Source organism: Nannobrachium achirus (genome assembly GCF_963921795.1).
Source record: "Nannobrachium achirus genome assembly, chromosome: 24".
NCBI lineage: Eukaryota > Metazoa > Chordata > Actinopteri > Myctophiformes > Myctophidae > Nannobrachium > Nannobrachium achirus.
The window spans coordinates 48,366,535-48,390,797 of record NC_137831.1 but is presented as its reverse complement, the minus strand read 5'-3'; the positions used below and the strand labels follow the sequence as shown (position 1 = coordinate 48,390,797).

Here is a 24,263-nt window from a genome sequence, read left to right as displayed (position 1 = left end):
GCTAATTAAGTCGCTCTGCACAAACCCATGTAAACACGGGAACATGACGGTCGGGGCTTGGTCTCTACGCCCATGCGCGAGCTACGATGGGCTAGAATCGCTTTGGGAAACCCGGCCATTAGCTCTTCGCCCTCTCCCTCCTCCACTCTGCAGGGATCTCCGTCAGCATATCCACCTTCAGCCTGGTGGCCATCGCCATCGAGAGGTACAGTGCCATCTGCAACCCGCTCAAGTCACGCTCCTGGCAGACGCGCTCGCACGCCTACCGCGTGATCGCCGCCACCTGGGTGCTGTCGCTGCTCCTCATGGTGCCCTACCCGGTGTTCTACGTGATCAAGACCAGCGTCCGCAAGTCGGACAACACCACGATACACATGTGCCGCCCGGAATGGCCCAGTGTGTGGGCAGAGCAGACCTGGTAGGACAAAACATTGTTCAGGGGTTTGGGCTGGTGTTGTTGTTGTTTTCAAGCACACATGAATCATGAACCTCATCTCAACATGGAATGCACAGTACCAGTGACGTCAGTTCAGAAAAAGCTAAGGTATGGCAACATGACTGGTGTCTTGCACGCGCGCGACTGGTGTCTTGCACGTGCGCGAAGGCGCGCGTGCAAGACACCAGTCATGTTGCCATACCTTAGCAACAGGCATGATACATTTATTTTAAGAAATACATTCTATTTGTTTCCCCCGTTTCTACGGTTTCTTGGGCTGGATATGACAGCCGGAACGGTTGTTCAAGTGCAGCTAAACTTGGCATGTTAGTAAACGTGCCACAATTAACAATAATGCATTGCACCTGTGCAGCTGACCTGCGGAACATGGGAATATACCATTCTGTCAAGATGGGGAGAATACAAGTGTGGAGAATATAATTAAAATTCCTTGTTAAAGTGACCATTTTGTTAAATGTTGTTATTTTACTGTAAATTAACGACATAACCAGCACAGATAGAGAAAGAGACATCCATGGATTTATATTTAAAAGTAATATTTATTTCCCCCCCTGGACGCAGGGTATGGCAGCTGCATACCCCTGCCATACCCAATTGACGCCCCTGCAACACGGAACGCACAGGCCCTTTTAACAGCAGCCATTTTGATGGGTAAACTCTAGCCTGGGATCCCTTCACTTTTCGGGGTTTGATCCGGTCGGGCGCGGAAACGACTCTACGTCATGTTGTAGTCGTCAAAGGACTACAATTTGTCCGGAAAGATCAAACCGGATTCAGTTTGACCCAAAATAATTCCCCTGCGCTCAAGGACATACTTTTAGGGGCTACCTAATAAACCCTTTGATGCGGTGTAGTTTTGCTTTTGTAAAATGTGTTTCGTATACAGTGTTGGGCAGTAACGAATTACTAATAATATATTACTGTAATATTATTACTTTTTCCAGTAACAAGTAGTGTAAGGTATTACTCTAAAAAAATGGTAATATATAACGCTTTACTCCGCACAAAAAAAGCCTTGTTACTCCGTTACTAGCCATTTTAGCCGATTGCAGAAAAAGAACAGATCTACAAGACATCAACATACATCTACAGAGATGCGATTTAGCTTGTAGATCAGTCATTTGCGCAGTGCGCATAGTTATGATGTTGCTTATGTCATGAGACCAGTGCATGGACCAGTGTCAGCGCTGCGCTGCCTGTCACAGTCACAGAGAGAGCATACAGCGTGCGACGCGCTTACATGGATGGGACATTTACAATCTACAAGCACTCCTCTCGGCCGCGGAGGGGTCCGTCGCGGGGGTCCGCCCGACTCCGCCGCGGAGGGGTCCGTCGCAGGGGTCCGCCGCGGACCGTCCGCGGAGCTCAGCGGGACCACCGTGGACCACTGCGGACTGAGTTGCTGCTGTTAGCCAGTTAGCGTAGCCTCCACTGTCTGAGCCCAATAGGCCTCATGTCTGTTGTAAAATGTAAAACTACTCACCGAAATAGACGGTTTTAGGGAGTTGAAAGCCTACTTTCCTTAGTGGGAACACCCAGAGCCCCTGCACCTCACGTCTAAAATAGCCTAAACTTTTTAGGCAGAAAAGAAAATATGTTGCCTATTATTTAAGGATAATATAGGCAGGGGTCTTCAACAGATCTGAGAGTTTTAAATGTAATAAAAAATAAGCAATGTTTTGTTGGGTTATATATTATATGTCTTAATTATTAATTGATTCGCTTGTAGGCCTATAACAAAATCCATTAAAAAAGTTTCTAACTGTTCCCAGGTCAACTATTGATGTGTGATTAAAATGTGATTAATTGAGATTAATTAATTACAAAGCCTGCAATTATAATTTCTTTAATCGCATCCCAGAGACTCTTATTGTTCCAATAAATTGGATTCAGTTCTAAAAGGAGCTGGCTAAACAGATTTTGCAGGTAAAATAAAAGTAATATAACTTAATATATTACATATTACTCTTGATTCCAAGTAATAAGTAATATAATATTATTACTTTTTCCAAGGAGTAAGTAAGCAATTTACCCCGAGTGAGAGGACATTATGCTCTGATAATGTCCTGTGTTAGGGGGTGATCGGACGAGGCGAAGCCGAGTCCGATAACCCCCTAACACAGGACATTATCAGAGCATAATGTCCGACCCCGAGTGGTAAATAGCTTTTCTACCACTTTTTCCCATATACATGAAAGAAAACACATAGTTGTAACTTGCAAGGATCTTAAGTTACAATCATTATTGCCTATAAAACTTCCGCCATAACAACAAATAGTGCCACAAACAACATCTTCTACTCACCACCAGATGGCGCCAACTCCATGCTGAGACAGATGTCTAGCTTACGCGACCGAGTATTTCCTGGTGAATCTGTGCGCAAAGGTGGGGGCCGATGGGCAAGGAGGGTTGCGAGCTTATGAGAAACAACTAAAATAAGACCTTAAAACCTGGCGAAAACAGTTGCGTGCATTAGCGCAAATGGAAAACATTCAATTAACTTCTGAAAAGCCTACACGGCCTTTAAACAGCGTGCATACGGTGCATTAGATGAGGATAAATGAAATCATTAAATGGAAATCATTAAATTAACTTCTGAAAAGGCTTCTTCTAAGCCTACACTATATAGCCTACTAAAAACGAGTGAATCTTGCCACACGTGAATAATTGTGGTTCAGTGGTTGTAAACAATAACACAGACAATATAAAATCCTTAGTCTAGTTGTGGGAAGAAAAGGATATCATCATCATCATGGCCCCAAATAACTTTTAAATATCTTGCAATTGGAGACGAGTCTCTTACTAAATCGGCAAGAGTGCCTCTCATTTTCAATACATAAAGGCTAAGCTATAGAACCTCTCCATCATCAGCAATAGTCAGTGGTGGTGCGTGTCCCCCAGACCCCCACACTCCCAAGCCCCCACCTTTGCGCACAGATTCACCGGGAAATACTCGGTCGCCTAGCTTACAGCTAAGCTAACGTCAGTTAAAAGCACCGTTCCGGCCGTAAATAGAGGCTGTTCGCTTCCAGAAAGGCATAGGTTCAGAGAAAAGGGGCTTTAAAGTTGGCGGATTGCATTGGATCCAAATAAATCGGCGACGATAGTACGCACGTTAGTAAACATAGAACCGCTGCGACCGTCATTTGTTGGTGGGGGGAAAGGTGTTCCGACCATAGGTTCCGACTCCCTCCTGAAGTCCCCGGATGCGTTCATCGCGTATTGATCTCGGAAATGTGCCTCATTTGCATGTACATCCGGGCATTTCACACATTCCGGCTATTGTGGCCTCATTTACTACTGTTTTAAGCCAATCACAATCCAGTATTTGAACACGTGACTAGAAAAAGTGGTAGAATAAGTAATAAGTAACGATTACTCTCCTAAGTAATATTGCCCAACACTGTTCATATAGGCCTATCCATCTTTTAGTCCAACTCATAGCGACTGGCAAGACTACCCAATAGGGGTGTAACGATACATTTTAACAACGATACGATACGCATCACGATACGTGGTTGACGATACGATACATGGACGATATTGGTACAATGATGGCAATACGATACGATTCGATTCAATGATTTAAAATCGATATAGTAACAATTTAGGAAAGAAATTAAATCAGTGTGAAATGTGTCAAAAAAATCTTGGTAGCACTTTATAATAACTATACACTAAGTAAACACTGTGATTCTCTAGCAAATACATGGACATTATATTTCAACACATATGCACCTTGACATACACACAATCATCGATAGACCAAGAGTAGCTATATGGAAACCCCTCTTTTTCATTCAGGCACAAATACTTAGTTTCCATACAATCAAATGTTTGCACTGCAAAACGATTTGATACCAATTATCTGTATTGCAAAATGATACCGATACGATATATGCTTTTGCATATTGATATAGTAGATCATTACAAATTAAAATAGATTTTTCGATTCAGACACTATATCGTTCCACCACTACTACCCTAGCCTGGAGCATTTTAATAGGGATTGGGGCAACAAACAGGGGGAACCAAAACAAAGCAACGCCTCTTCTTCTGCTTGTGGTTTTCGCCTAGACAGGATCAAACTGCCCGTTGTAAACCATCACCAGGCTTTCCCCCGAGAAAGCCTGGTGACGAGAGGTTAGGTAAACACAGTAGAGAGAGAGAGAGAGAGAGAGAGAGAGAGAGAGAGAGAGAGAGAGAGAGAGAGAGAGAGAGAGCAGTCTTCAGTATGAATCATTTCAGCTCTCAGGCTAATTAGTTGGGGCAAATCCGATACTTCCGTGACCGCGAGAGCAAAGGTCCGTTTCTCAGTGGTTTTGTCAACTGAAGGTTAAATAACAAATTGAGCTCCCATGTCCCTTGCAAAAATGCGGGCAAAATGTTTGACAGCTAGGGTAATTTTCAGTCTTGTTCACTTACTATACATATACTATAAAGGAAAAAATTACTCCCAAAAAATCTGCTTTAAGTGGGATGTGAGGGGTCGAACTAGAGGTTTTTAATTATTCTGAATCCATCGCAAGCATTGGTTTTGCATGAAAAACATTCCTTGGGCTAAAACAGGACCCCAAAAGACTGAAAAGTGATGACTCATCACTAAACCATAGTTTTGTTGGCCGTTTTTAGCCCAAGGAATATTTTTCGTGCAAAACAAATGCCTGCAATGGATTCAGAATAATTAAAAACCCCTAGTTTGACCCCTCACATCCCACTTAAAGTATTTCTTTCCTTTATAGTATAGTGTATACTGTAGTAAGTGAATGAGACTGAAAATTACCCTAGCTGTCAAACATTTTGCCATTTTTGAGGGACATGGGAGCTCAATTTGTTATTTAACAAAACCACTGAGAAACTGACCTTTGCTCTCGCGGTCACGGAAGTATCGGATTTGCCCCAACTAAATGTGTACCTCAGCCTCGTGACTCGTTTGCAATTTGTTTGTGCAAAAACAACACTGCCGGCTGACTGACATCTGCGGGACCTGTTTTTATTATATTTCACAATAACTTGTGAATTTACAAGCACATAAACCTCTGAACTACAGGACTGAATCCCACCAGGAGCAATAACCAACTCCGATGCTGCCTCTATCGTTCCTTCCCTGATGAAGTAACAGCAATGAGCGCAGTCAACTATTCTGTTTTCTTTGATACATTTTCCTCCGTTAAGCCAATAGTCAAACTGAGCACCCGATCTACTATGAATCACCACATTCAATGGAGCGGGGTTACAGAAATTGTACAATTCCACTCCATAGAACGGGCACTTTTTCAAGTAATCCCTTTCCATTGAATGGGGTGACTCATCCGATGCACCGACACAGATATAGAGAAAGGCACAGAGAGAGAGAGAGTTCTCTCCTGTCATTTTTAGAGATCCAGTTCAATATCAGCCGGCCGGGGTACATGCAGTTCCTACAATCGGGGGTCTTGAAGACCTGTCTCGGGTGCAGGGGGATGCTGTTTGAATAATGAATGAAGTCAGTGACGGGCAGAATATATGTCTTCTTTTTTTTACGATAAAAAAGGTGGGTGGGCATCTCCCCTCTGTTGAGGCTTAATTAGACAGGAGAAAGAAGCAGTGGCGTCAGTTCAGAAAAAGCTAAGGTATGGCAACATGACTGGTGTCTTGCACGCACGCCTTCGCACGCTTGCAAGACACCAGTCATGTTGCCATACCTTAGCAACAGGCATGATACATTTATTTTAAGAAGTACATTTTACTTTTCCCCCCCATTTCTATGGTTTCTTGCGCTGGATATGGCAGCCTGGAACCGTTGTTCAAGTGCAGCTAAACTTGGCATGTTAGTAAATGTGCCACAATTAACAATAATCCATTGCACCTGTGCAGCTGACCTGTGGAACCTGGGAATATACCATTTTGTCAAGATGGGGAGAATACAAGTGTGGAGAATATAATTATAATACCTTGTTGAAGTGACCATTTTGTTAAATTTTGCATTTGTAGTTATTTTACTGTAATTTAACAACATAATAACCAGAACAGAGAGACAAAGAGACGTTCATGGATTTATATTTAAAAGTAACTTTTATTTTCCCCCCTGGACTCAGGGTATGGCAGCTGCATACCCCTGCCATACCCAATTGACGTCCCCTGGAAAGAAGAGGCAGAGAAACAGACGCTGCATAGCAGAGGTCACAGCATAGGATGATGGGGGCATTACCTCTCTGAACCCAAGCTTAGCAGACACAGCTTGACAAGTTTGAACGTTTTCACCTCCTGAACTCCTGGTGAAATCATGTATTATTAATTGACGAATATTATCCATTTTAAAGCTAGTAATTCCTATTTTAGTTTAACGTGGATGACAAAGGAAATAACTTGAAAAGGGTAAAGGGTAGTGGTTTAACAATATAGTAACTGAATCGAAAAATCGATTTTAATTTGCAATGACCTACTATATCGTTTGCAAAAGCAAAATATCGTACTGTTTTGGCTTTGAATCGTATCGTATCGTTTTAAAATGCGGTAATCGGTATCAAATCGGTTTGCAAAAGGAAATACTTGATTGTATGGAAACTATGTATTTGTGCCTTGTATTTAGCAATTTTAAGAGGGAAAATGAAAAAGAGGGGTTTAATTACTTCTCCATTCTATATAGCTACTCTTGGTCTATCAATAATTTCATTTCTTTGCTAAATAGTTACTATATCGATTTTAAATCATTGAATCGAATCGTATCTTATCGCCATGAATTAACCAATATCGCCCATGTATCGTATCGTTACCATGTATCGTGATGCGTATCGTTACACCACTAGTAAAGGGCATAACAAACTCGATTTACAACCAGTAAGACTATAAGAGCTACTTTGGTGTCAAATAAAATAAACACATCATGCAAACCAACGAGTCTGTAGCTCCACATAAGATGCCCTATTACAGTGGCATGCTTGGGCGCTCCTGAAAATTAGCATGCGCCGAGGCTCTCGTATACCGCAAATCTGCCCATAAACAATTTTTTTGAGGAGTGGAGCAATTAAATGGAAGGTAGCGATCCAGAGGAACCACGTCCGTGTTTCCCCCGTGACAGCACTTTGAGGCTGAACACCCGCTGCAGCAGAGTTCTCCCATCGCACGGTGTCCATCAAAGTGTCTGCGCGCGCAGAGGGGGGAGGCCAGGGGTGAAAGACTGCTTAATTAGTGCAGCCTTCACAGAGAGGAGATAAAGTTGGAGCTCAGATGTCTAAAAGTCAAGGCGTGTCACCGGGTACGGGTTCCCCAAGGTTTAACCCATTTAGGCCTAGAATTATCGAATTGAATGCTTTAACCAGTGAAAAATAGCAGATATACAAGCTCAGCGCGGCTGAGCTAAATATTTTGAGATCGGGGTCCGTGGCCAAATACATATCATTTTGGGGGTCCTTCACATGAAAAGGTTTGAGAACCACTGACATAGTAGTCTCTCAATAACAGACTAACTGAGCTCCAGTTAACACATTAAACGCCCACGTGGTGCCCACGCGCCAATCTCTTTGATGTTTACGTGTGCCCACGACGCGTTCGACGCGTTGTACAGTAAACTATACTGTACTGTAGCTACTGCACTTGGCTACCGCGGTGATGAAACAAACTCCATTTCCCAACATGCAGCGCGAAATTACGTCACCTGGACGTGCTGTCTGTCTTGTTGACTTCCTGTTTAGCGGCTGCACAAAAATGCTGTTTTCTCCGGATTCTCTTCCTTTTTTCTTTTTTTTCTCAAAACGGCAGCCTCTTCTACCGGCCGTAACACAAACACTGTGGCCATAGGACATACTTGGATTACATTTACTCGGATTACTTTTCTCGCCAGTACTTCGAAGGTAGGTAAAATGGCGGGTTGCCATGGGCACCAGCAAATTAAACGTCGAATAATTCTGGGCACCCGATGTGTTAAGTGAAAAGGACCTTTTCTTTGACGATGGCTGGCCATATTGCTGACATAGAAACGTAGGGCTTTCAAAAAAAAGAAGAAGAAGGATTCAAAAGACACTTATAGAATCGGGTCAAAATTCAAATTTTCGCAATTTTTCAAAAAATAGCAGATCTACAAGCTCGCAGCGCGGCACTCGGTGCTGCGCTGTGAGCTTGTATATCTTCTATTTTTCAATAGTTAAAGCATAAAATAATGATACACAATAAGGTTTACCCGTTCTGAATGGTTTAATCCTTGGCTTTATTTCCCGAGCAGCATGATCCATACTTCACCGTGAGAGGTTGGAGGAGTATTACCGTATCTCGGATCTCTGCCAGATCAAAATCCTTCTCATCTGCCTCTCGCTGCAGTCAGGGGCGTCACAAGGGGAGGGGGAAGTGGGACTGAGTTAATAGGGCCCAAGGTGGAGGGATGCCTGTCTTTAGCTATTGAACAATAGCAGATCTACAAGCTCGCAGCTGCGAGCTTGTAGATCGTGAAAATGTGTGCAAATCTTTGAATATATTATGTATTTTTTAAGCGAACATTTATAACTAAAATTTGCTTCTGGGGGGTCCCTGGAACTAAATATTTTGACATAGGGGGTCCGTGGCCAAATACATATCATTTTGGGGGTCCTTCACATGAAAATATTTGAGCACCACCGACATAGAAACATATAGGTTTTTCAAAAAAACCTTAGAAGGATTTGAAATATTCAAAGACTTTCACGATTTTAAAGGAGTAGTTCACCCCCAAAATGACTTTTTTTCTATTGATTAGTCACGCCATGGAGACTTGAGTTCAATAATATTTTTTGGTTTTTGTCACATTCCTAAGACAAAAATTTGATTCGAGTAAATTTACCCCCATTGATTCTGGATGGGGACCCGTTTCGAAACGGGTCCCCATCCGGAACGAATGGGGGGAAATTTATTGTTATCAAATTTTTGTCATAGGAATGCGATAAAAAACTGAACATATTATTGAACTCTAGTCTCCATGGCGTGACTAATCAATAGAAAAAAAGTCATTTTGGGGGTGAACTACTCCTTTAAATAGCAGAAAAATTGCAGAAAAATAGCAGATCTACAAGCTCGCAGCGCGGCACTCTGTGCTGCGATGTGAGCTTGTATATCTGCTATTTTTCAATAGTTAAAGCACAGGGGCCCCACAGTGAATCCTTGTACCCAGGGCCCAGAATTTGGTGCGACACCCCTGCATATGAACAATGCCACTATAGATAGAGTAACCCTCTTATGAAGCAGTGAACAATGCCACTATAGATAGAGTAACCCTCTTATGAAGCAGTGAATAATGCCACTATAGATAGAGTAACCCTCTTATGAAGCAGTGAATAATGCCACTATAGATAGAGTAACCCTCTTATGAAGCAGTGAATAATGCCACTATAGATAGAGTAACCCTCTTATGAAGCAGTGAACAATGCCACTATAGATAGAGTAACCCTCTTATGAAGCAGTGAATAATGCCACTATAGATAGAGTAACCCTCTTATGAAGCAGTGAATAATGCCACTATAGATAGAGTAACCCTCTTATGAAGCAGTGAATAATGCCACTATAGATAGAGTAACCCTCTTATGAAGCAGTTATGTAGATAGAGTTATATAGATACAGTTATATAGATAGAGTATATATAGATAGATAGATATATATATAGATAGAGTAACCCTCTTATGAAGCAGTTATGTAGATAGAGTTATATAGATACAGTTATATAGATAGAGTATATATAGATAGATAGATATATATATAGATAGAGTAACCCTCTTATGAAGCAGTGCCCACATTTAGAAGTACAGTTGAAGTGATCTGCTAAAACCTGGGTATGCTGTGGTAATTCTAATGCCGCTAGATACACTAATCCTTATCAAGCAATGCACTGAGCCATACGTATCCACCTTTAAAGCCTTCAAACAATACATCACTTTGGGCTGTTCGTTGCATTCTACTGCATATGTGAGATTCAGATGCAAGATTCAAAGCACAAATAACAAGAATACACACCTCACTGATTGACAAGAGGGGAGGAGGAAACGTAGGAAAAGGAAAGTTATCAAAGGTTATTGGGGTCAGGTGAGCAAGGGAGGATTCATCTGACGGATTGGTGACAGGTAAACGAGGGGGCGTGTTTTTATCGGGTGAGATTGAAATGGGGCGAGTTGGGAGAGAGAAGGACATAGACAGTTATCAGATGCTTTGGTTCAGGGCATCGTCTTCCCTACTGAACATACAAACAGTGGCGTCAGTTCAGAAAAAGCTAAGGTATGGCAACATGACTGGTGTCTTGCACGTGCGCGCGGGCCATACCTTAGCAACAGGCATGATACATTTATTTTAAGAAGAACATTAAATTTTTTCCCCCGTTTCTACAGTTTCTTGGGCTGGATATGGCAGCCTGGTATTCTCCCCATCTTGACAAAATGGTATATTCCCAGGTTCCGCAGGTCAGCTGCGCAGGTGCAATGCATTATTGTTAATTGTGGCACAATTACTAACATGCCAAGTTTAGCTGCACTTGAACAACCGTTCCAGGCTGCCATATCCAGCCCAAGAAACCGTAGAAAAAATAAAATGTACTTATTAAAATACACGTCTGTTGCTATTGTATGGCAACATGACTGGTGTCTTGCACGCGCACGAAGGCGTGCGTTCAAGACGCCATATCTTAGCTTTTTCTGAACTGACGCTACTGCTGTATTCATGCAAGCAGACGCCGCATTCAGACAAAAGCATGAATATTAATTGTAGCTATTCGTTGTCCGTCTCACGTAGCCCACTATAGCCGCCGCTTCCCTGTCGGTCTATGAAAGGAAGCCGACGAACCTGAACGAAGCACCGGCACATCTCCCCTTGTGGTCTGATCATACACCTTTCCAATGGCCTTTTGTCGTTCACGTTGGCCACGCTATCAAACGGCGAACCGCTGAAAAAGATCAGACAGACCGTCCAGAGACCGTTCTGAGGCTGGAAAGACGTTTGATAGTTGGGGGGGTTGGGACTTCAGAGGAGAGTGCCCGGCCGCGAAGGCATTAGAATATCACAGAATTAGTCATACTTCCGCTGGCATGGGCACTTACGTGCGCGGACTGATGTTCAGCGCAGATGTCAGTGGTTAAAAGTGTGCTGTGATGAAGCCAAATGAGAAGCTATTTCTGGCTGGGGGCATACAGAAGGTTTAATATGATCAAAGTCACACCTGGACAGCTCCTCTGCCGCTCTGTCATTCAAGTATTTTTCTCTCTTGTCTTTCTTTATCTCTAGAATTAGCCCAAAATAGAGACACCAGATTGGAAGTGTTACACATTGAAAACACATGTGTATAACGTGTGTCACATGTCACATGCAGACACACTGGGTACAAGGATTCACTCACATTTTGTGCTTTAGCTATTGAAAAATAGCAGATATACAAGCTCACAGCGCGGCACTCGAGCCCAAATGACAGCTCTGACTATGAGCCACTGGCACTCATGTTCTCCAATTGATCACCAGTTATGTTCTGCATCGATCACTTCTTCATTTAAAGAATCTTGTGTTTGTAATTTATTGGAACACGATAATGAAGAGTGCCGTCAAAGACAGGGTAAAGATAAACGACACAGGTCATGAAAATGTTTAAGCTCTGTAGACCTAGTTTTTGTGTGAGGAACTAAGTGTGTATGCTATGGTATGATACGCGGATGAGAATCCAAATCTTAGCTGGACATTTTCCGGTGATGCTCGGTACGGCCGCGGCACGGTACGGCGTGTGGCGGTCATAGCGAATTTGATAATTATAATGAATAAGCTTCAACAAACTAGTTCACATGAACGATATCGAGGCTATACTTCCTCAATTTCCTGGTCAGGGCAAGTCAGCCTAGAGCAGCTGCTCTCTCTCTCTCTCTCTCTGCCCTCTGCCTGGATTATTATTATATCTTTTTTAATTAAACTAAGAAAAACATGTATTTTCGGGGGAAAACCCTGTTTTTCAATGTAACTACTTTATTTTTTGTTCCTTTTTTATTGCGACCGTTAGGTCGCAGTTACTTATTGCGACCGTTAGGTCGCAGTTACTTACACTCTTATACTATCCAAACCTCCAACGGCTGTCAGTCCGTCAGTCCCTCTGTCTGTCAGTCATGTCACTCGTCACACGTCACACTTTCCCCCTACTCATAGATCCGCCACCGTTGCCCCGATCCATGCCAAACTTTGCACACACACTCCTTGGCTGCCAAAGCACAGCCCTCATTTCTCACATGTCCCACTTCTAGCGCCACCATGAGGAAGATTCTTGCAAGACACATTTTTGGACACTGCTCCTACAGATTTTGCCCTAAAATCAAGCAAACCGGTACACAGTATCTCTACAGCCATGTCATCAAAACGCATCTGTCCCATCTAGCACCACCATCTGGACGATTTTTGAAAAAACACATTTTTGGCCTCTTTGTGTATTCAAATAGAAGCTACCTAACGGTCGCTTATCTCAAGATTAGGGAGTCTTACTGGTACTCTTATTGCGACCGCCAGGTCGCAGTTACTATCAAAACCTCCACCGGCTGTCAGTCTGTCAGTCTGCCATTCTGTCAGTCACACGTCACACGTCACACTTTTGCCCTTCTCATTTCTCCGCCACCGTTGCCCCGATCTATGCCAAACGTTGCACACACACTCCTTGGCTGCCAAACCACAACCCCCATAGCGTCATCATCAGGCCAATTTTTTCAAGCACATTTTTGTAAACTGCTCCTACAGATTTTGCCCTAAAATCACGCAAAGCGGTACACGGTATGTCTAGAGTCATGTCATCAACATGGATCTGTCCCATGTCCCACCATCAGGCTGATTTTTACATGCGACCTGACGGTCGCTTATCTCCCGATTAGGGAGTCTTACTGGTTAATATCACATAGATTGTTTTCTTTTTGTTCTTGAAACAGCAATATGAGACTATGAAAAATCTCAATTTTACAATGGGAGTGGATGGAGGGAAGACTTTTTTGTCCCACTTAGTAACAGAGCGACGGGGGTCTTTGAAAAATTTATATCAAACCGCTTTTCAAATTCCGTGGTTGTAGAATGCACATACTGTATGTGAAAATATAAATGCAAATTAACTGCATTTTCATTTCAGCTCAAATATCATACAGTATGTGGAAAACAATTTTACATTATCATTTTAATATAGTCCCCTATCTTTAGCTTTTAGTCCCCTATTCGCCCGCCTGATTGATTGGGAACCGTTTATTTACTCAGTCATCTGCTGCTAAATGTTTATTCCCTATCTATTCCTGACTGCTGTAATGGCCCAATCTCCTTCTTGGGGATGTTTCTATTTGATCCGCTTAATGAAAGTCTCCCAGGTCGCATCGCTCAGCCCCCGCTTTAATAAATCCAAGAAATGGGCTGCTGACACATTGCCTTAATGCTGCAGCCGCTGAAACGCTAGTCACAGTTCCCATGTTGAATGATGAAGTGAAACGAAATGGCTATTCAGCATGAGTGACAGGCTATAGCTGCCACTTAATACACATGTGTGTATGTGAAGAAGACCGTATTGTCATGCTAACCGATATTTGAGATTGATTGGTTTTATAATAATAATATTTAGCTATTGAACGATCCATTGGGCTCTGGTTGATGTTGTGTATATCAGGGGTCTTCAACGTTTTCAGGCCAAGGACCCCTTAGTTGAGAGAGAGAGATAAACCAGGGACCCTGACAACCTTTTTATAGATTCCATATAGTTTCATTGTTTGACAGCATAATCATCAATGTATTTTGGATTCATGTTAATGTGTGTTTTTGGATATTTAACCACTTGAACTGTCGATACTTAATAAACCTGACCTTTCACTTTGTACATCTGCTCGTTTTCCCCTCTACACCAAAGCTCTTTGCCGGAAATAGCCGATCTACAAGCTCACAACGCCTCGCAGCGTGAGGCGTTGTGAGCTTGTAGATCGGCTATTTTTGGCTAAAGTTCTCTGAATATGGACAAGTTTCTAAAGATTTGGAGGACCCACTGTAGTAACTCTGAGGACCCCCCAGCGGTCCCGGACACCCTGTTGAAGACCCTTGGTGTATATCAGGGGTCTTAAACAGGGGGTCCGGGACCCCTAGGGGGTCCCCAGCGTTACTACAGGGGGTCCTCCAAATACTTGAGTGATAGAACCTATTTTTTCTCCTTTTTTATATCCACTTGAACCCTACAGTAGCGTCCATATTCTGAGAACTTTAGCCAAAAATAGCCGATCTACAAGCTCGGTGGCGCAGTGGTTAGCGCTTCGCCTCACAGCTAGAAGGTCCTGGGTTCGATTCCCGCCGGGGAACGCTGTGGGTGCTGGGGACGTGTTTCTCCCTCCGCGTCATCAGCGCCCACACCCTAGGTGGGGTCGGCGATAGGGCCTTTCTGTGTGGAGTTTGCATGTTCTCCCCGTGTCTCCTAGGGTTGATACCCTCACAAAAACATGCAGTAATCCTGGTCTCAATAATGCCTCCCCCTGGCCAGCCGGGGCGCTTGATGGAGGGGAAAGGAACTGGTTGGAATAACGTGTTCCTTCCACGCGCTACGTCCATCCCGGGGAAATCCCCCCTGTCGGGTGAAAAGAAACAACTTGGACTACTCATGCATTGAAGGAAGCATGAGGTCAGTCCGTTGTCTCCCCAGGCACGGCAGAGGGAGAGCAGAGCCCAGGACTACATAGGCAATTGGCACTGGGTGAAAAATGGGTTGCAAAATCGTGGGATAAAAAATAAAGGCTTTTCAGCTGGATTTCACACGTATTTTTGTCCGTCTCTCAGGTACGTGTTGCTGTTGTTCACGCTGTTCTTCGTGCCTGGAGTGGTGATGATGATAGCCTACGGCCTGATCTCCCGGGAGCTCTACAGAGGCATTCAGTTCGAACAGAGTCTCAACACGGAGGCCACTGGTGAGATCCGTCAGAAATCCCTCACAAATGGGACACCATTTAAACCCATTCAGAACGGGTACACTATATTGTGTATCATTATTTTATGCTTTAACTATTGAAAAATAGCAGATATACAAGCTCACAGCGCGGCACCGAGTGCCGCACTGCGAGCTTGAATTGCGAGCTTGAATTTTGACCCGATTCTATAATTGTCTTTTGAATCCGTCTAAGATTTTTTGAAAAGACCTATGTTTCTATATGTCAGCAATCTGGCCAGCCCATCGTCAAAGAAAAGGTCCTTTTCACTTAACTGGAGCTCAGTTAGTCTGTTCTTGAGAGACTACTATGGCAGTGGTGCTCAAACCTTTTGATTTGAAGGACCCCCAAAATGATATGTATTTGGCCACGGACCCCCATCTCAAAATATCTAGTTCCAGGGACCACCCAGAAGCAAAATTTGAGTTACAAACGTTCGCTTTGAAAATACATATATTTAAAGATTTGCACACATTTTCACAACTTTTTTCAAAAATAGCAGATCTACAAGCTCGCATCGCGGCACTCATCTGCTATTTTTCACTGGTTAAAGCATTCAATAATTCTAGGCCTAAATGGTTTAAAAGGGAAATTAAACAGGCTTTTATAAAAGTCATTACCAAGAAGCATTATTACAACAGAGACATAATCTATAGGGGTGTAGCGATATAGTAACAGAATTGAAAAATCGCTTTTAATTTGGAATGATCTATTATATCGATATGCAAAAGAAAATATCGTACTGTTTGGTTCTGTATATCGTATCGTATTGTTTTACAATGCACATAATCGATGGTATGGAAACTAAGTATTTGTGCCTTGTATTTAGCAATTTTAAGAGGGAAAATGAAAAAGAGGGGTCTAACTACTTTTCTATTCCATATAGCTACTCTTGGTCTATCGATAAATGTGTGTAATCTCTGTGTTCATGTAAAGGTCCGGGTTTGTCCATATATTTGCTAAAGAATCACAGTGTTTACTTATTTATATCCATCATAAAATATTTTTGACACGTTTCACACACATTTGTTGTCTTTGCTAAATAGTTACTATATTGATTTTAAATCATTGAATCGTATCGTATCGTAGCTCCATGAATGAACCAATATCGTCCATGTATCGCATCGTCAACCCTGTATCGTGATGTGCATCGAATCTTTGTTAAAATGTATCGTTACACCCCTATTATTAATCTGATCTGATTATTAATCTACCAAACACAAAGTTCCTGACCTTTTTGTTAGATTTTTATCATCTACAATAGCAACATTAGCAATAACATGCTGTAACATTATTAAAATATGCAATATGACATAACCATGTTTACAGATACCTTGTATAAAGAGGTTATGCGCATACATAAAGTGAATGGCAAATCGAGTGGCAATTCGAGTGGCAAAGTGAGCGGCAAAGTGAGTTTGTGCTATGATTTTTCACCCCCCTAAAACATGATAATCAGGTATTATGATTATACTAGGAGGAAGATTTTGTTCTCCAAAAAAGTGTACAGAAAGTATGTTTTTATGTGGCCACACCCACCAGTTCACTAAGTATGCCTGGTTGTCAGTTAGGTGGTGGCCAAGCTGAAGTTAGCCCACAAATTAAACATTGGCCAAATTGTCAAATATTAGAGGCAGAAATTGTGAAAATAGACGATCTACATGCTCACAACGTCTCGCAACGCGAGGCGTTGTGAGCATGTAGATCGTCTATTTCCACAATAGAACCGTGTTATACAAAATGTAAAGCCTCAACTCTTAGTGCTCGTCAGGGTGGGGGGTCCCCAGTTAAAATATGATTATTTTGGGGGTCGCGGCCTGAAAAGGTTGAGAACCACTTCCCTAAACCACCACGCTCGCTCGCCTCTGCAATCACAACAGGGCTGAAGAACGGCGGTGGCAACAGTGTCGCCGGAGGTGGCGGCGACGACAGCGACGGCTGCTACGTCCAGGTGTCCAAGAGGACCCCGTCGGCCACGGAGCTACGCACCCTCTCAGCCTCCACCTCCGCCTCGTCCGCCGCCGCCCAGGTAGATACTTGAAAATACTCAAGTAAAAGTACTCAAGTAATTACTCAAGAGTAGTTTTTTTTGGAGGATCTGTACTTTCAGAGCAATGTTCAAATCTACTTTTACTCTTACGTAATTCAAATAGTAAATGCTTGTACATCGTCACTTTTCATTTGGACAATGAGCAAGAGTAATTTAAATTCAGTAAATAAGTTAAGTAAATTCAGGTTTTTGACATACGATTGTTGTGGGTTGAGATTGGCACATTTCCTGGGGCAATCTGCCCAGATCATGAATGTCACACTTCTTCTTTTTTAGTTTTTTACTCTCAAAAAGCGCCTGCAATGTAGTGCATTTGAAACTACATAGCAGTGCACATCATGGGGTGATCACTGCTTGCCTCCTGTGAATTGTTTTATTTTTGTTTATTTTATTTTTATTTCGCTGCTGAGTGAGGTCAGCAGACAAAGTGACATGAGTGAGATGAACAAAAAAAAAACTGTGTGAAATGTGCCAATGTCAACCAGAAACATCGGTACTGTAGCTAAGAAAGCAATATGGGACTGCTGGTTTCCAGCAGGTGGCAGTAGTGCAGGATTATGGTTGCAAGCTGCCCTTAAAACCAAGGGAGGAGAAGAAGAAGAATCTCCAGCAGAAACGAAACCAAGAAGACTTAAATAAGGAGAAGACACGCCCACACCACGGCTATCCGCCATGACACATTCTGTGGCAAAACTCGCACTGTCGTTCGATGAATAACATTGGAGTACCTCTGTGAAGTTGGCACCCCATATGTTGAAAACATATATAAAAATGGTGTCATTCTTTAGTGCTGGATTTGTGCTGAATTGTGCCGTACATTATATAATTTGTGCTGCTATCATTATTGAGATATTCTACACAACACCACTGTACTGCTCCTATGTTTTACAATGAAATACTGCTGCTCTACACCGCCCTCTGTAGGGCAATCACTATACTGCTGCTAAATCTGCTAATTCATAACCATTATAAATATTTATATATATAAATATATATAAAAACACAATTGATGATTTCAATGGCACAAATTAGAGCACATCCAACACTAAAGAATGAGACCATTTCTTCCCGATTTGGAGCCAAAAAATTGGGGGTGCAAGCCTCAGCAAAACAATAACTTAGAATATCTAAAACATTATACCAGCACAAATGTACGGCACAATTCAGCACAAATCCAGCACTAAAGAATGACACCATTTTTATATATGTTTTCATCATATGGGGTGCCAACTTCACGGAGGCCATTGGAGTCTATGAGCGCCGGCTGGGACAGCTCATGAACAAAAAAATATTCTGAACGATAGAGACCTTTTTTTGTATAATCACTCCAGGAATATAAAAGAAGACATATCACAGGTATTTTTACAATCACTTGCTTTTCGATGTGCACAGTACATAATGTTATTGAGGCAGCTAAACAGCGGCAAGTATAGTTTCTGTCTCTGAGATATCGCGAGATTTGGATTCCAGACAGGGAATGGTGGAGAGTCTCGCGATACTAGCTAGTTCAGAAACGTAAATTGTGCTCTTTAGATGCCTCTGTAATGTTATACAGTGTACTCACCGAAAAGCAACACAGCAGAAAACAATGTGTGACATGAGTATTTTATAAAGGTCTTTATCGTTCAGAATATTTTTTTTTGTTCATGAGCTGCCCCAGCCGGACTCCAATGTTATTCACTGAACTTCCGGTGCTAGTTTTGCCACCGAGAGTGTCATGGCGCATGGCTGTGGTGCCAAAACACACTCCGTTGTCCTTTCTTGCTGAGACATTCTTTGAACAAAACTAAGCTAACATGGCTAACATGAGAACTGACTGGGAGAAAATGAATGAATCTGAATCTGACAATGATTCTCCTGATATTGTCGAACTTCCTGACATGAGCTAGCTCATCTGACAAGGAAGAAGGAGAAAGACAAACACAGGAAAGTGAACGATGTGCTCATCCTTGGCCACATCTGAACGAGTTGTTCAGTATGAAACGAGGAGAAAAATGCTAACTATATAATGCAGGGTATGATGTGCCTTCCCCGGATCGTAGAGATATCTGCTTAGAGGTTCTCATTATGTAATTAATGTAAAAAAAAAAAAAAAGAAAAAAAAAGTACTTTTACTTTTTTACTCAAAGAGTGGTTTTTAACTAATTTGCTGACTTTTTCAAAATGGCTGCCAAGTACCAGGATGCCTCAGTCTCCATAGACTTCCATGTAATTCATAGTGCACGGATCATGCACGCCCATGCCTAGATCATGCACCACGTGTGTGCACGCTGTTCACAGCTTTCAAACAAAAAAGAAATCTGCTTGGAAATCCGTTCAGGCATTCATGAGATAGCAGCCATTATATGTTTTCTTGCTATGTAAACAAAAATGGCTGCCATGTTTGAAAGATGGGGTTGGTATGGGGGTTAGGGTAAGGGTTAGGGTTAATTGCGATCATGCCTACTACATTTTTTGGGGTCCAATTTTTTTTCTCAAAAACGGCCAAAACTAGGGAAACTCGAGCCTGGCGGCCTGTACTTATGGTAACTCGTGAAACTCGGGCCTATGCAGTTAATGAGTTAAATAGGCTACTTTTTACTCTTACTTTTGAGTAATTTCCTGGACTAGCACTTTTGAGCAGGATTTCTCAGTGCTCTTTCCACCTCTACGCCCAGGCCAAGACGGAGCGCGCCCGTAGCAACACCTCGGAGGCCAAGCTGCGGGCCAAGAAGCGCGTGGTGCGCATGCTGATGGTGATCGTGGCGCTGTTCTTTGTCTGCTGGATGCCGCTGTACACGGCCAACACCTGGAAGGCCTTCGACCTGCCGTCGGCGCACCGCGCCCTCGGCGGCGCCCCCATCTCCTTCATCCAGCTGCTGGCCTACACCTCGGCCTGCGTCAACCCCATCATCTACTGCTTCATGAACACGCGCTTCCGCATGGCCACGCTGGCCACGTTCGCCTGCTGCTGCTGCGGGGCGCGCCTCTGCCGCGGCGGCGGGGGCTTCTGCCGCGGCGGCGGCCGGGGACGGCGCAGCGGGGAGGGAGGAGGCGACGACTGCATGACCGCCGCGTCCTCCATGGCCACGTCCGTGTCCAAGTTCAGCTACACCACCGTCAGCACGGCCGGCCCCTGCTGACTCCGCCTCTCGCCGGGCCCGCTCTGACCGCCGTTGTGCTCTCCCTCCTTAAAACCCATTTAGACCGGGTACGCATTGTTGTGTATTGTTATTTTATGCTTTAACTATTGAAATATAGCAGATATACAAGCCCACAGCGCGGCACCGAGTGCCGCTCCGCGAGCTAGTAGATCTGCTATTTTTGAAAAATCATGAGAATTTGAATTTTGACCCGATTCTATAAGTGTCTTTTGAATCCTTCTAAGGTTTTTTTTGTCAGTGGTTCTCACACTTTTTCATGTGAAAGACCCCCAAAATGTATGTATTTGGCCCCATCTCAAAATATTTAGTTCCAGGGACCACCCAGAAGCAAAATTTGAGTTACAAAATGTTTGCTTAAAAAAATACATATATTCGAAGATGTGCACACATTTTCACAACTTTTTCAAAAATAGCAGATATACAAGCTCACAGAGCGGCACTCGGTGCCACGCTGTGAGATTCTATATCTGCTATTTTTCAATAGTTCATTCAATACTTCTATGCCTAAATGGCCCGCTCTGACAGGCGGTGTGCTTTCTCTCCCCTTAAAACGAAGCTGTTGGATTGGTTTGCATCCATTCTCCCACTTTTCTGTTTTTTCCCCTTTTTTATCATGGGCTTTTCTTGTTTTTTTCCACTCTTCAACTTGAAATGAGTCATGTACAGAGGAAGGTGTTTAACTGAAAGCCCTTTGTTCCAATTTAGCATGCCCCTTCTCCTGCTTGATTAGCAGCCTTTCCTTTTGTCACAACAGAATGGGACATCAAGTGCCTGTGTTCTCTGTGTGACTTTGTTCAGTCGCGGCTCTCCAAGCATCTGTAAGGCAGATTTGTGTAAACTGATTGCGACCGTCAGGTCGCAGTTACTATCAAAACCTCCACCGGCTGTCAGTCCCTCCGTCTGTCACGTCACATCACATCACGTCACGTCAAGTCACGTCACGTCACACTTTTGCCCTACTCATATCTCCGCCACCGTTGCCCCTATCCATGCCAAACTTTGCAGACACACTCCTTGCCTGCCAATCTACAACCTCCACGCCTCCAGGGACCCCCGGAGCTCCAGGGACCCCCGGAGCTCCAGGGACCCCCAGGGACCCCCTGGCGCCGCTGCCAAAACTGCAGAAACGACCAAATGACCACCCTAACGGGGCTGCTCACGAGGAATTCCCGGGGACCACCGACTCCTGCTGCTCCAAAACGGATGCAAAAGTGGTCACGCCCCCCGTTGGAGGACCCCCGCCACTGCAGCGCACATAAAATGCTGTAACTCGGGCTAGGAGTGGGCGCGGAAACAGCCGACCCCGCCACTGCAGCCCACTAAAGAGGCTGTAACTCGGCCCCCCAGCAACCGGGAGAGACGGGGCCGGCACCCAGGGGGGCCCCGGGGGCCCAGCCACCGCCGGGGCCCCCCGCGGACCCCCACGCTGCCGGGGAAAAAATATGGGAAAATAGTCAAAAGTAGCCGATCATACATGTGACCTGGCGGTCGCTTATCTCCCGATTAGGGAGTCTTACTGGTATTATGTGTGTGTGTGTGTGTGTGTGTGTGTGTGTGTGTGTGTGTGTGTGTGTGTGTGTGTGTGCGTGTGCGTGTGCGTGTGCGTGTGCGTGTGCGTGCGTGTGTGTATAAATACTGTGTTAATGTACCACTCACTGTCTCAAAGAAAAAATTCACCCATATTTAAGGACATGAACAGAAAGCTCTCAAGCACACGTTGAAGATCCATGCACACGGACTGTAGACCACGATTTTTCTGTACAGCTTGCCAGGAAGGGTTGTAAAAAAACTGAATGTATGCACTTTACCGTTTCTTTAAACGGTAAAGTGCTTCTTCACTTTATCGTTTCTTTAAACCTTTTTCTGGTGGTGACATTATATGGAATTTACCTGTTAAACCTGATTTATACTGTGTTGTACGGCAGTGTCACGTCCCAAAAATCACAAGCCCGTAAATCTGCTATCCCAGCAAGCACATCAGGACCTGGACCAATCAGTGACGTCTCGATTGGGGCCAGATCACAGCCCATATGGGGATGATCTTGACGTCATTACCAGGACATCATATGGACTTTTTAGTCAAGGTTGAACATTCATTGTAGGTGATGGACCAACTGTTTATAGCTGTCTCATGTCTGTGATCATAAGATGCAAACCAGGGCATCATGCTCTTGAAATAATAATTTTCATCATTACTCTTGCCAGCATCAACTAATATTAGCTTTGCTACCTACATTTTCATTACATTACCACATAGGGTTTAAACGTTAATACTGGATATGCTGTCTGCTTTTACCCAGAGGTGTTATCTTACCGGTAGGTCAAGTCAATATCAGATTTGGCTCCCTGACAACCAGGTGTCACTGCCCACACAGAATCAGCCATATCCTCCATCCCACCGGTGGTAAAATCCGATTTTACCACTCTTAAATATACAGTGATAAAATGACCTAAACATCTTTTTCAGAGATGCCAACCAGGTTAGAACCCATCACAAGGGGTTAAAGATTAGTTCTGAATAGGTTGGCAACTTCTACCCCGAGATAGCTGCATATGTCTCAATATCAGCTTCGGCCCCCAGACTATTTTTGTTGGACAGGATTATTGTTATTGTTTGTAATGTTAGTTGAAATATGAGCATATAGGGTTATGTTCTGGGACATATCTAACTAGTTATGATATTTATCTGGCCTAGAATATCACCTGATTTCAACCAACAAAAATCCTGTCAAACCAAAAAGTCCATATGACGTCCTGGTAATGACGTCAAGATCATCCCCATATGGGCTGTGATCTGGACCCAATCGAGACGTCACTGATGCGTGATTATGGCTCCAACTGGGAAAGATGGATAACCACGCCCCGGACTCATTTTTGAAGCTTGTGATTGGCTGAACCGGACGTAGGGAGCGCTCCGTTGTAGTCACTTGGACCGCGCGAGGTGCACCAAAACCCAATTATCATGGCGTTTATCGTGCGCTTGCCCAGGCCGTAATATAACGATTGCATTCACCACGGCTTTGTAACTCTTCGCGGCCACTCGCGCCTGCGGCGCTCGGGGGCGAAGAGCAGGACCAAGGTCCGCTGGCCTTCGCGCCGCTTGCAATGTCGTGGACAATAACTGAAAACGAGCGCTCTATGCCGTTTCCATCCATCTTTCCCAGTTGGATCCATAATCACGCGTCACTGATTGGTCCAGGTCCTGACCGTGCTTGGTGGGATTTTCAGTGCATGACACCGTCGTATGACCCATGGATTAGGCTTTAGGTTTCTAGGAAACGTTGCCTTTTGGTCAAGATTTTTGAATCCGTGAAAACTGTGTTGTAATCCCTGAAAACGCAACGAGAATATTCAAGTAATCATTCACTATTATTAATCATTTCATCTAATGCCTGCACAGAAACACGCTCAGAGTTGCGTATCTTGCTGTGCACATAAGTGCCCTCTTAAATCATTTAGGCCTGAACACAATATGACGCAATATTTCATGCTTTAAATATAAAAAAATAGCAGATATACAAGCTCACAGCGCGGCACCGAGTGCCGCGCTGCGAGCTTGTAGATCTGCTATTTTTGAAAAATCGTGAAAATTAGAATTTTGACCCGATTCTATAAGTGTCTTTTGAATCCTTCTAAAGTCTTTTTGAAAAACCTATGTTCCTATGTCAGCAATCTGGCCAGCCATCGTCAAAGAAAAGGTCCTTCTTAAGTTAGTTCAGTTAGTCTGT

General features: G+C 43.6%; 2 protein-coding genes across 2 annotated transcripts in view; both read left to right on the top strand.

The window, feature by feature from the left end:
- LOC308309372 (cholecystokinin receptor-like) overlaps nt 1–20,514 on the top strand; it is a gene marked incomplete at both ends in the record, with an annotated part of 72,926 nt that extends 52,412 nt beyond the window's left edge. The window contains 4 exons of the mRNA XM_080754919.1: nt 154–418; nt 15,197–15,324; nt 17,223–17,371; nt 20,050–20,514. Of these exons, the coding sequence (XP_080611045.1) occupies nt 154–418; nt 15,197–15,324; nt 17,223–17,371; nt 20,050–20,514 (1,007 nt within the window). The remainder of the gene's footprint in view (nt 1–153; nt 419–15,196; nt 15,325–17,222; nt 17,372–20,049) is intronic.
- LOC308280569 (uncharacterized protein) overlaps nt 1–24,263 on the top strand; it is a 166,095-nt gene that overhangs the window by 73,108 nt on the left and 68,724 nt on the right. The gene's annotated exons all lie outside the window — the stretch shown is intronic.